The sequence below is a fragment of the Perna viridis genome, chromosome 11 (genome assembly GCF_037379345.1).
Source record: "Perna viridis isolate PV_CMFRI_1.1 ecotype Kerala chromosome 11, ASM3737934v1, whole genome shotgun sequence".
In the NCBI taxonomy this organism is placed as follows: Eukaryota; Metazoa; Mollusca; class Bivalvia; order Mytilida; family Mytilidae; genus Perna; species Perna viridis.
The window spans coordinates 15,525,635-15,537,957 of record NC_142455.1 but is presented as its reverse complement, the minus strand read 5'-3'; the positions used below and the strand labels follow the sequence as shown (position 1 = coordinate 15,537,957).

The 12,323-nt window shown below is 31.6% G+C and overlaps 1 protein-coding gene across 5 annotated transcripts in view; it reads left to right on the top strand.

The window, feature by feature from the left end:
• The window catches only part of LOC148603103 (polycystin-1-related protein-like), a 259,127-nt gene that overhangs the window by 190,070 nt on the left and 56,734 nt on the right, over positions 1 to 12,323 (top strand). For all 5 annotated transcript variants that reach the window (XM_088553961.1, XM_088553962.1, XM_088553964.1 and 2 more), the window contains 3 exons: positions 2,272 to 2,550; positions 3,945 to 4,061; positions 9,528 to 9,682. In XM_088553961.1, the coding sequence (XP_088410087.1) occupies positions 2,272 to 2,550; positions 3,945 to 4,061; positions 9,528 to 9,682 (551 nt within the window). The remainder of the gene's footprint in view (positions 1 to 2,271; positions 2,551 to 3,944; positions 4,062 to 9,527; positions 9,683 to 12,323) is intronic.

Below are 12,323 nucleotides of genomic sequence, written 5' to 3'. Positions count from 1 at the left end.
CTGTTTTTGTTGTTGCTCATAACTGAAAAGGTAACCAGGAGACGATATTATGCAGCGAAGGAATAAAGCTTTGCATTATTCAACACCCTTTATTTGTATAGTAGAAAGCTTAGTTGCAGGATAAAAGAAAGCATTGCTTTACATTTAATTTAAACAAAATACTACTGGCTGTTTCTTCATGTCATTTTTGCAGGATAAAAAATCAAGAAAACATTTTGTTACTTAAGGAGATAGACCTAGGATAAGGGATATAATTCTTGAATTCAGTGATATGTTTGTAGTACATTCAATTTCACCAAAGCCTATCAAGCTTTCATCTGAAACAGAATGAAATTTATCCAAGTTACTTTGATGCTTTCATTAGATTGATATAAAATGTTGAATACAAACATTCCAATGATTTGTAAGAGTTGTGTCCTTTACCCTAGGTCTACCTCCTTCAAAATGTGTTTTTCTCTTTACACTATCAATAATAACTCTAAATTTTGACAAATTTCAAAAATTTTTAGCTGGGTATAAGTTCATTTTATGTTAGGTCATAGGTTGTTGGTCATAAATTTAATCTTAAATAACTACATTCCATACAACCTTGCACAAGTCATAAGTCCTGAGTATTTAGGATTTTAACAGATTTCAGTCAAATTTCATTTTGTATGACTGGAAAGGACTCCTAAATAATTAAATTTAATGACCTTTTTTTTTGTTAACTTGAAATGTTTTAAGTTTCTTCGAATGCAATATGTCTCCTGCTTCTTATTTCATGATGTTGATTCAGACTTCTTTGCACTCTGTAGAACCACGTAACCCACTCCTTCAGATTTTGTTTTTTTTGTTTTTTTGTTTTTTCAAATCCAATTTGCATACACAATTTTCTTTCAAGATTTTTTTTATTATCGTTGTTGGAATGATTGACTTCAGGGCTAAAATGTCAACCATTTGTCTCTTTTTCTGTTATCATAAACAAGTGTTTTGCAGTTATATAACTCATCTAAAACTGCAATTTGGTTGTAGAGACAAATAGAATTAGACATTCAAAAGTGATATTTGTTGTAAGCTTTGAAAATGACTTCAGAGCATTAAGGATGTTTTTTTTTTTTTTTTTTTAATTTATTTTTCATTGATAATCAAACTTTATGCCTGTCCACATTTTGTCATTGAGAATTGAAGTTGTTGGAGTACTGAAAAGCAAACATGTTTTCAGCTAGGTCACATGCTTTATTAAAGGTTTCATATCAGATGATGTGTAGCTGTTTAATGCAACCTTATTTCTATTGCAACATCTAGAAGGTCTATTGCAAAAGTTTATTCGCCTTGTATAATTAGAATGGCATAGTTCATGTGATATATAATGCAAGTTGGGTCATTTTTAAAGTTCTGTTTTTGGTCATTTATTCAGTCTCCCAAAAGTTAAGACTTATGGAAATTTTAAGATTTTTTGATAAAACAGAAAAGATTCGAAGTTTTTCTTGTTTGGATTCTGACTTTGCTGCTTTGGCTTCATGTCAAGTAACTTTTAATTACAAGTTCTCATAGGGTAGAAATTAAGGAAGGAAGACCTACAGATTTAATAATTTGATACTGCATAGGAAATATATATCTTTAGATTCAATATTATACCGTATTTATGTCAAGTAGACCTGGTTTTATGAAAATAAATTGATGACAGAGGTTTATGGATCATGTTCATAAAGAAATCAAGACTCATTTTAGGAAAAGAGCAGGAAAAATTAATATTTCATTTGTCTAGACTTGGCCATAATTAAAATGAATGTTGTTATGATAAATCTCTAACACATCAACTAACATGTATCTGTACCATGACAAATTTCTGGATATTTGTTTTATGTGTTTGTTAATAGTTAGCTTTATTTGTTTCTATGGTTCTTTATGCATTTTTGGAAAGATGTCTTCTCATTTAGATAGTTCTAAAGTGTCAGTTTCTATCATGAGTTGATTATTTGATGGTTTCTTCAATTAACCTTATATGCCCATAAAAGATGACAGGGACTGTTGAGTCTATGACCTCTGGAGGAACTCCTAAGATTTGTGTGCACAATATCATTAAGACTGAGTCTGTCAGTTTTCATTATAAGCTGTAATACATAATAGTTATTGTAGATTTGCCATTTATTTCCATTAGCAGGCCAAATCTCATCAGTATCCTTGAAATTTTGCTTGAAATGAAAAAAAAATTGTATGATATGAAGATTGTTTTTCCAGCATTGAGTGTTGTGTTGGTTTCGCAAATAAGAATTACTTTTTTGTTTGCAGAAAGAAATGGTATTTCATACCCAAAGTGAAGGTGAACTCCAGAAGAATTCACAGTTTGTTATATCTAAGGCTATGAAGTTCAGTCTGCATGACAAACCAGTTCTAGAAATCAACCAATCGAAAATTGCCTTACCTGAAAAGATGGAGGTTGTGTTAAAGATGGAGAAATCTGATAGGTCCAAACATGACATATTTTTGCCTTATCAGGACTGCTTCCAGGTTCACATGACAAAGTTCAACTTTAACCCCTATAGATACAACAGACCCGAGTCAGAAATGGTTAGTATGAGTTGTATAGCCCTTCAGAGTCAAAATAATAGATGTAACGTTGATGTAAACAAAACTAATTTGTCCAAACAATACCTAATTACATGTTTTAGAGTGTCATTTTCTGTATTAATGAGTAAGATTAAGGAGGTAGACCTGGGGTAAGGGATATAACTCTTGAAATCAGTAATATGTTTGTATCATATTGAATTTCAGCAAAGCATATCAAGCTTTCATTTGAAACAGAATGAAATCAATCCATGTTACTTTGATGCTTACATGAGATTGATGTAAACTGCTGAATACAAACGCTCCAATGATTTTTAAGAATTTGTGTCCCTTACCCTACCTCCTTGAATCAAAATAACAATTATCAAACCATATCAATATTCAGCTGTTGAAATTAGTCAAGTTCTTAAAGGCAATGTCTGGTTGCTTCCATAGGGCAGCATGTTCAGCCCCATCATTTATTTAGGTTTACCGATGGCAGACCTATTGAATCAATGTACGAGACCATGTAAAGCAATTTGAAATTGAATTACTTTAATGTTACGTAAGATTTTGACATTATCAAGACAATTAACTCTGCGTGCCTCATACCAATGAAGGGAACAATTGCATATAATTCAATTTAAATTCAATTTCCAAAATTATTTAAAGGAGTTAATTAACTTAAAGGATAAATTTCTATTGTGAAGTAGTTTTGTGCAGTGCAATTTTAGGTTGTAAAAGTTTGAATGTTGAAATATATAATATTTTGAAGGCTGCTGAGTCAAATTTACTTCTTTGCTATTTGGAAAGGCAGCATTGAGATTAGCATTACGTTCATGGTTGTCTTCGAAAAATTCTTTGAAAATTTATTATATATATAAAGTAAAAAAAATAGGAACAATTAAGTCAGAGTTTGAAAGCACCTGGTGCTCGTATTCCAATTGCAAAAAAAGTGACAAATCCTGATGTTGGCCACAATTGGAATTTAATGCATAGATTGGCTCAAGAATTTTTCAAATTTAGGTTACCACTTTAATATTTTTATACTGAATAGAAAGTTAAAATTCAGTAGAAATTTAGCTTTGTAAAATAAAAAACAATAAATAATAAACATGGGATAAATTAGAACAACTCATTAGCATACATGAAAAATAATTCCTTATAGATATTACAGATAGGGTAGGGTGAGACCAAGTATACTAACAGAAGTCAACTCCTGCTTCTTTAAGATCACCTGTTATGTTGTCATATCATGCCTTATGTATCAAATATATTAAATTTACCAAGAAAGATAATTATGTGTTTTATAATTACATACAAACAAACAACAGTATTGATTTTTCAAGGGAGTCCCAAGTTTACATCCATGTGAGTTCAACCTTACTTACATTTTTTATTGATTTTTTTACTTTCAGATAGAATCTGAAGTATGTTCTGTAAATGTGCTAACATGTAATGGCAGTACTGTTGATGTGAATGGCCTGGCAGAGGATAATATGGTCCATATAGAAATACCCAGACATTCTGACAAGGTGGGTTAAATAGTTACTTACATTTAATGAATGACCTACATCTCTCATATGATTTTCAAACTTCTCTTTAAACTGTAATAAAACCAAAGATAAAAACAGTTACAGTGAATCCTGTCTAAACCAAACCCTGATAAACCTGTCTAAACAAAACCCTGAAAACCTGTCTAAACCAAACTGAAAAATCTGAAGACCTGCCTAAACCAAACCATGAAAATGTCTAAACCAGGCACTTCAATAATGTCCCTTCATATCAGTTTAAATGTATTTTGAACCTTTGTAAACCAACCACTGTCTAAATTGAACAATTTTTGAAGTACAAAAGTGATTTGGCCTAGACAAGTTTTATTGTACAACAACAATCCTGGTACAAAAGAACAAAATATGGAGAACTAATTACCTAAAGATCCAAATATCAACGGCAAATTAAGGATGTTCGCTGTTCATGTTCAGCCATTTTTGTCAGATTTTTGGACTCATTTGATGCATTTCATAGCATTAATATTTTTACCAGTGACCCACACTTTTCTTTTCATAATTTAATAAAACACCCCGTGAAGTTTTTTTTTAAATCTCTGTTATTTCTTCAGTGGTTTTAATAGATAAAACCTACTTAGACAAAACCTATAGAAAATCTAGAGAAATCCTTTTCCCATCAAGATTTTGAATTACAAAGACAAGCTTGCCATGGTATTTATTGTGGCATGACTTTCTGTTCCTAATGTTTGTTGTTCCTTATAAGAGAGGTTCCATTGTGATTCTCTAATGACTCTGCAAGTTTTTGTTTTGTTTGGCAATTTGCATTTTGAATTTAATAATTTACATTACCTCTGATAGCATATCCTTCATGTTACTAGTTTCCTTAAAAACTTAAGTCTGATATTCTATTGTGGAATAAATCCTTTTTCTAAGGGTAATTAAGTAGCACTTCAGCTAAGAATCATGCAAAATGTGATTCGTGCTTGGAAAGCCTACATATTTTTATTTTTGATATTTTGTTTAAAATGTTTTAGTAAACAGAAATTAACATTTGGTTTTCCGTATAACCTGTGCTCATAGGAGATAAAAACTGTATAGAATGCACTGTAGAATTCAAAATTAAGGGAGATAACTCTGTAAATGACACTGAGCTACAATAAAATCTACTGGATTTTTTATGTTGATTATCCCCTAAGAGCAGGCAGATTTGAATGAATAAGTACACATTTCAGAGTATAGACCCATAAAACAAATAAATTACAAAAATAAAAATATGTAGCCTTTTTTGGGGTGTATCACATTTTTCAGCTTTTGCATGATTCTTACAAAGACGGCTACTTAAATTGTTTAATACCATTTCAAACAGTGCTTAATCTTAATGCATAACATACTGTTGCCGTGGTGATATTGTACTTTTTCTTGCATGGTAATTTCTCCAAGAAAAGATTGAGAAGGGCAGTCTAAGTAGATACGTCAATATGATTTGTCTGATATTTCAAATGCCATGTGACGCTAACCGATTTGTGATAAAAGCAGTATCAGTTTGACAGGACACTGTGGAACACCAACCACAATAGATTTAATTGTTTAAAAGCTTGCAGAGATTTTATTGATCCCAAGTTGACAAATCTGTTTTACAGCTTTCATAGTCACGTCAACTATTCACAACATTTTAGTCCTGGAACTCATTTCGATTGAAAGACGTGTTTTATAATAGTTTAGAAATTGAGATCAGCATTTTGTTTATATAGCATCTTCCCAAGTGACTTGATGTCAATAGTGTATTATCACAAAATAGCAATAAAGAACAATTGAGTCACCTATAAAGAAGGAATTGTAGCCAACACTTTATTAGAGCCCATGAAAGCTGATCATACTCCTGAGGTTAGCATTGGTGCAAGACAAATTGTATCTTAGCACTCACGACAAAAAACCTTGAACCAATGTGAGTGTTTTTATGTCTTCTTGGAATTCACTAGTAATTATGAATTTGTAAATTGCATGTTTGCCTCTTCATCTGCATAGGTTATCATTTTATGGTGCTCACAGGAAGTAGAAATGGCCCTTGCATGTCATGCTAAATTGTTTGTTATTACTGTGTAATCAAGGACCTTTGTTTAGCATGTACAGCAATGCAAATAACTTCGAAAAGGATGTATAAATTGTCTGCAGGCTAGTATCAAAATGTATCCTTCGGGGAATTCTTCATGTATGGAAAGTCCAGATTTCAATTACTTAATGTAAAAAAGGTTTTTTCTACATTCTGATTAAGATGATTTATGTTGGGTAGGATGTTTGTCTATAAAGTTATCTCGGCATTTTTAAAAGACATACAGAAAATGTGAACATTTGAAGGTCTGTGTTATCAGTTATTGGGATTTTTTTTACAAATAATTTGTTCTGTGTTTGTCTTTTTGGACTTCCTTGTTTGATGTTAATATTGATGATTTGGTCTTTGATGGTTGTTGTTGACTTCTTTTACTGCTGGTAATTTATTAAAGGTAAGAATTACAGTACTGATGTATGGCTTTTAATTTGAATTGTAAAAGAACTTTAAGATTAGGGTATTTTGATAAATTTTCTGAATTTTTCTCATTCTTTGTCAACAGGATAGACATAGTATTGACAATTGTAATTGATAAATGACGCTCATTAAATCTGTGTACTGTTTACCATTACACAGATGGTTCCGCGAATATCTCCTTAGGTCAATATTTGTTTTTTGATGATAACAATTTCCGCGGCAGATTTTCGCCCATAATCCATATTGGACCAATCAATATTGAATACTTGAGGTTCCAGAAATCGTTTGAAGTTTTCATTTGGAAAATCCAGTAGAAAACACCCACAATGCATTTGACTTATTTTCAGATAATTTCATGAATTTATAGAAATTTGAGTAATTTTCAGTATGGAGTTCTATAATTATCTTTAAGTGGCATTTGTTTAGTAAATTTTACTATGCAATGAAGATTATTTAATGAAGACATGACTATTGTATTTTTTTATCTATGAAGAAATAACTTCAAACATGTGGTGTTCACTAAATAAGTCTACATGGCATGTTATTATCAAGTTTGCACCACGGGCATTGAGGTTATTTCAAATAGGCCAATAATATGTAATTCCTTATTATTTAATCATAGTATCAAAATTCAACAAGTAAATCATTAAAAAAGGTTGATGGTGTTATAGTAACAAAACAAAAGTTGGTCTATGAGATGATGAACAAAATTTTTTTATCGAATCAGAATGCATGTTACTTCTGAAATTAAATTATATATATATATATATAGAGGTGATATTTTCAAAGATGTTTGGTAGTTTTTACGAATTTCAACTGCAAATTAAATTCTTTTGATCATGATTCTTTCTGAATGTGAAAAAAAAATCACAAAATTTAGGATTTTACAGATCAATTTCATAAATTAAATAAAAAATGCAGATAATCTTCAAATCTATTTGGGATTGGAATTTATAATGCTATATAGATTATTTGGTACAAGTTGTACCGAGAAGACACTTTGGTAGTATTAATTAGAGCAGGGTAGTAAGGTCAAACAAGGGCACTCAAGCACATTAGAGGTCAGTTTGAAGGCACATCATGTAAGCATTAACATCTTTTTTAGTAGGGAAAATTGATGAAAAAGGACAGGGTACTTCTAAAACTCGTCAAAAAGGACAGGGTGCTTCTAAGACCCTTCAAAAGAACAGGATGCTTCTAAAACCCATCAAAAAGGGCAGGGACTTCTGAAACCCATCAAAAAGGGCAGGGTGCTTCTAAAACACATCAAAAAGGACAGGATGCTTCTAAAACTCATCAAAAAGGACAGGGTCTTCTAAAATGATCAAAAGAACAGGGTGCTTCTAAAACCCACCAAAAAGGGCAGGGGACTTCTAAAACCCATCAAAAAGGGCAGGGTGCTTCTAAAACCCATCAAAAAGGACAGGGTAATTCTAAAACCCACCAAAAAGGGCAGGGTGCTTCTAAGACCCATCAAAAAGGACAGGGTACTTATAAAACTCATCAAAAAAGGGCAGGGTACTTTTAAAACCCACCAAAAAGGGCAGGGTGCTTCTAAAACCCATCAAAAAGGACAGGGTACTTCTAAAACCCATCAAAAAGGGCAGGGTGCTTCTAAGACTAATCAAAAAGGACAGGGTACTTCTAAAACTCATCAAAAAGGACAGGGTACTTCTAAGACCCATCAAAAGAACAGGGTGCTTCTAAAACCCATCAAAAAGGGCCGGATGTTCTCACCTTCCAACAACGGTCTGTAGGAAAAACTTAAATAGTCTTTCCATTTGACCTCATAACCCATGGATTGCTATTAAACAAGCGTACTAACGAAAGAAGTTTGTTTACATAATTTTAGAAGTACAGGAGAAGGTAAACAATTCAGAAATATTTTCTGGGAAAGTTTAACAATTATTAAACTATCAATATACTTATAATTATCACAAGTAATTAATCCTCAACTAGTAAATCTCCCCCCTTTTTTGTATGAACAGATAATTGGGTTCTTCTATTTCCCAGAATATACATTGTAGATGAAAACTTAATTCATACTTGATCAAGTCTTCATTGTTGCTAATAATAACATGCTTTTTCTCCAGTGTTATTGACCGATTTTGAATTAGTATTGTGGCTAAAATATGGATATCTATTTTTATTAGAAATGATCTCACCTTGTACAATGCTACATTTTCTTTTAATTAGAATTAGGAGAAAACCTGGCAAAATAATTTCTTGCTGTGCAATGTATTTGGTCAATGAAGCAATGTCTTTCACAGTCTCCTAGTTATGAAAAGGTGCATTTTCAGCAATTGTCTTGAATCATTGTGTATTGTGAAATTTTGATTGGTATCTGAATTTATGAATTGATTGTGTAAAGGAAGGTGCTTGGCATTCTATATTTTAAGGAAGTGGTTTTGATGAATTAGATGGTAAGCTCAGTTGGAAAGATTGAATAAATTCACTTTCTTCCTTGTGGAATTAAATGAAAAAATCAATCCTAGACAGAGTTGTCATATCTTTGCATATATTATAAGACATGTATGAGTGCTGTAAATTTAACTCTGTTTCTTAGTGAAAGTCCTCAAGGGTTAAAATTGAAAATTCTCAAGCAATTAAATATTAAGGTTTTCAGACAGTTGAAGTTGAACTTCCTCAGTCATAATAGAATGTAATATTATATTGTACAGGCAGTTGAATGTAAAGGTTTTTGGAATGTAGAAAGTAAATGACTGATGTGCTTGAAGGTTTTCAAAAGTACTGTTGAATAATTGGTATTACTGGTGGCACAAACTAGGAGAAATTACAAGTAGATGGAAAAGGGTCTTACTGTAGATGAAAATGGAGACCTTCATGCAGTTGAAGGTCAACAGTTAGTTGGAAGTGTAGACTTGCAAGCCTTGGGTCATTTCCTTTTTTTATAAATTCTTACATTTTTCATCATTGAATGTTTAACTGTTTTCTCTCCCTTTCAGGAAGATGTGTCTTTACAACACAGACTGGACAAAGCAATGATGAATATCCATAACTTTAACGTAACTCGCCAGAATAGGAATAACTCTTTAAACCTGGAGATTGACCTGATCCCTGTAACAGCGGGGAGACTATTCACTGTGGCAGTTCTCATGAAGTAAGTCTTAGTGTATGGTAAAATTGATAAGACTGGTGTCTTTTTGTAACTTCACCTTACAACCTTACTGTACTGTAACCTTTAACCTTTAATCTTACAACCTTACTGTGGTGTTACCTTTAACTGTACAACATTACTGGTGTTACCTTGAACACATCTATGTATGGTAGGTTCTGTAAGGTTTTTTTTTGTAGTTTGATGATAAATATCTGAGCCTATCAATATTTTATACCACAAAAGTCAGACTTGGATTGATTTTGGGGATAAAGACGTACTATTTCGATATATGGGGCCAAAAAAAAGGGGTCCAGAAATATGTATTTTCATGATGTTCAGACAATAACTTGATTATTGAGGAGTGAAACTATATGAAATTGTAAAACAAGGTGCCATACTATTAAAGGAAAACTGGGATGTATTTTTAGGGTAAAAAATTTGATCTTGTTGGAATTAGGGGCCTAAAGGGGGCCTGAAACAAGCATTTTCTTTATTACCGTATAATAACTTGATAAAAAGTGAATGAATTGCATATAAATTTTACTTAAATGTGCCATATGACAAAAGGAAGACTGGGATTGATTTTTGGGCTGTGTCATGAGCAATTAAGTAAGAATAAGGGGTCAGAACCAGTATTTTTTCTGATTTATGGATGATGACTTGAGTGAAAGGGAATGGATTGCTTTGAAACTGTACTACTAGTTGCCATATCCCAACAGGAAGTTTGGGATTGATTTTGCAGGTTTTGACTGAAACTATTTAGGAATAAGGGCTTGCATTGACCACTTTCAGTTCTGATCATATTTTATCCTGTGTCAAATGTCAAATCATATTCAAAATTCAAAGCTGTGTCAAGTTTGAATGGTGGGTCCAGACTTGCCCCAACTGTTCGGAGCTCAACCTCAGAGGCTGTTTCATGCTGCACCCAGTGAAGCATTCTATCTGAAAATGAGTTTGGAGTGTGGCATTTCTAAGGGAAACAGTTTTTTCCAAACTTTTAATTTAATTAACCTCTCTACAATTAAAATCTGAACACACCAATATTTAAATGGGTTTGGTGTTTTGCATTTCAAGGAAAAAAATGTTTAAAAACTTTAATTAAATTAACCTTTCTACAATAAATATCTGAACATATTTATATTTAGTATGAATTTCAGTAATCAAGATGTGACTATATTTTTCACTAAAAAAAAACTTTCTCAAAATACATTATATGTTAATATTTAATTAGTGTTGACTTTCATAAAAAGACATTCATGATAAAACATGCCATCACGTCAAGAAAAGATACTGCATTGTGACATGCAGTCTGTCTAATTTTTGATTACAAGTTTCTCTAAAAGTAACCACAGGATGTGATTGTGTTAACCAAACAGATGTATTCTATTTATAATATTATGTTTGACTTATACTTCATTTGTTTCTTATTACTATTTAAACAAGGAAGTAAAAATATCAGCTGAAACTAAAGTCATTTTAAGTTCCAAACTCTGTTATTTGCACTCTCTTGTTATCGAATCTAAAACATAAAAAGTAGATTTACGATTTATTTGTAAATCTAATTTAAACTTGGGAAATTGCCTTGTAAAGCATTTATTTTTGTCTAATGGTTCTCGGTTAAGTTCTTTTTGTTATTTTTTTTTTCTGTTTTTTAAAATGAATGTGAAATAATATTTTACAAGATGCTTTTGGTATTGATATTACTGCCATGTAGTCGCTATAAAGAGAAAACTTAAATTTTTTTTAGGTCATGTTGGCATTAATATAACCTGCCATCCTTACAAAATGTGAACAAATTGCTAATCTATTTTTGATATCATTGTGTGTCATATTTAATCTTGTCATTTCATAGTCATGCTTGATTGCATTGACGTAGAAAAGAATTTCCCTCCGTTTGTTTTCAAAAATAATTTGCGACCATTTTTGGAATAATTGGATTTTCAATAGTACAGCAGGAGTTAAGAATAAAACTGTAATTTTAGAACATGTAATTGGTTATAAATAGGATACAATTATTCTGTATTGAGAGAGTTGAGAATAGCTGGTGAAATTAGTGGTAAATGCTATTAATGGAATAGTTTCATTTGGGATCATGCTGTTATTGCATATTTACTTACATTTATGTGGTTTTATAGTTCATTGAATGATGTATTTATTTAAAAAAAAAAAACAAAAAACAAACACTGAGAAAGGACTTTATTTTGCTATTCTTTCATGATTTAGAAGTAGTCTCCAATAAAAGTACCCTGCCCCCAGTCAGTTGCTGGTATAAAATGATCTGCATGTTCTCAATAGTTTATTATGGTGTACATTGCATTTACTGTGAAAGAGTTGTAGTCCTCGTTACAGCGAAAATTTTGAAATTTTAGTAATTGCTGAATGTCAGATCTATTTTCTATAGTTTGACAGTTCAAAGATTAGTTGTAACATCAGATCTACTTTCTTTAGCTTTAGTTTTTAGTGCTTTCTGAATTTCTTAGTTATATCTTCCAAATCTGTTTCAAACCGGAATGATTTCTTGAAAATGGGTCAAGGATTCCATAAGTCTTTTTAATTGTTTGCCTTATTTACTTTTGAAAACAAATGTACATTTTCTCCCAAATATTCTGTATTTACTTCCTTATTAGGCCATGTCAGATTGTTA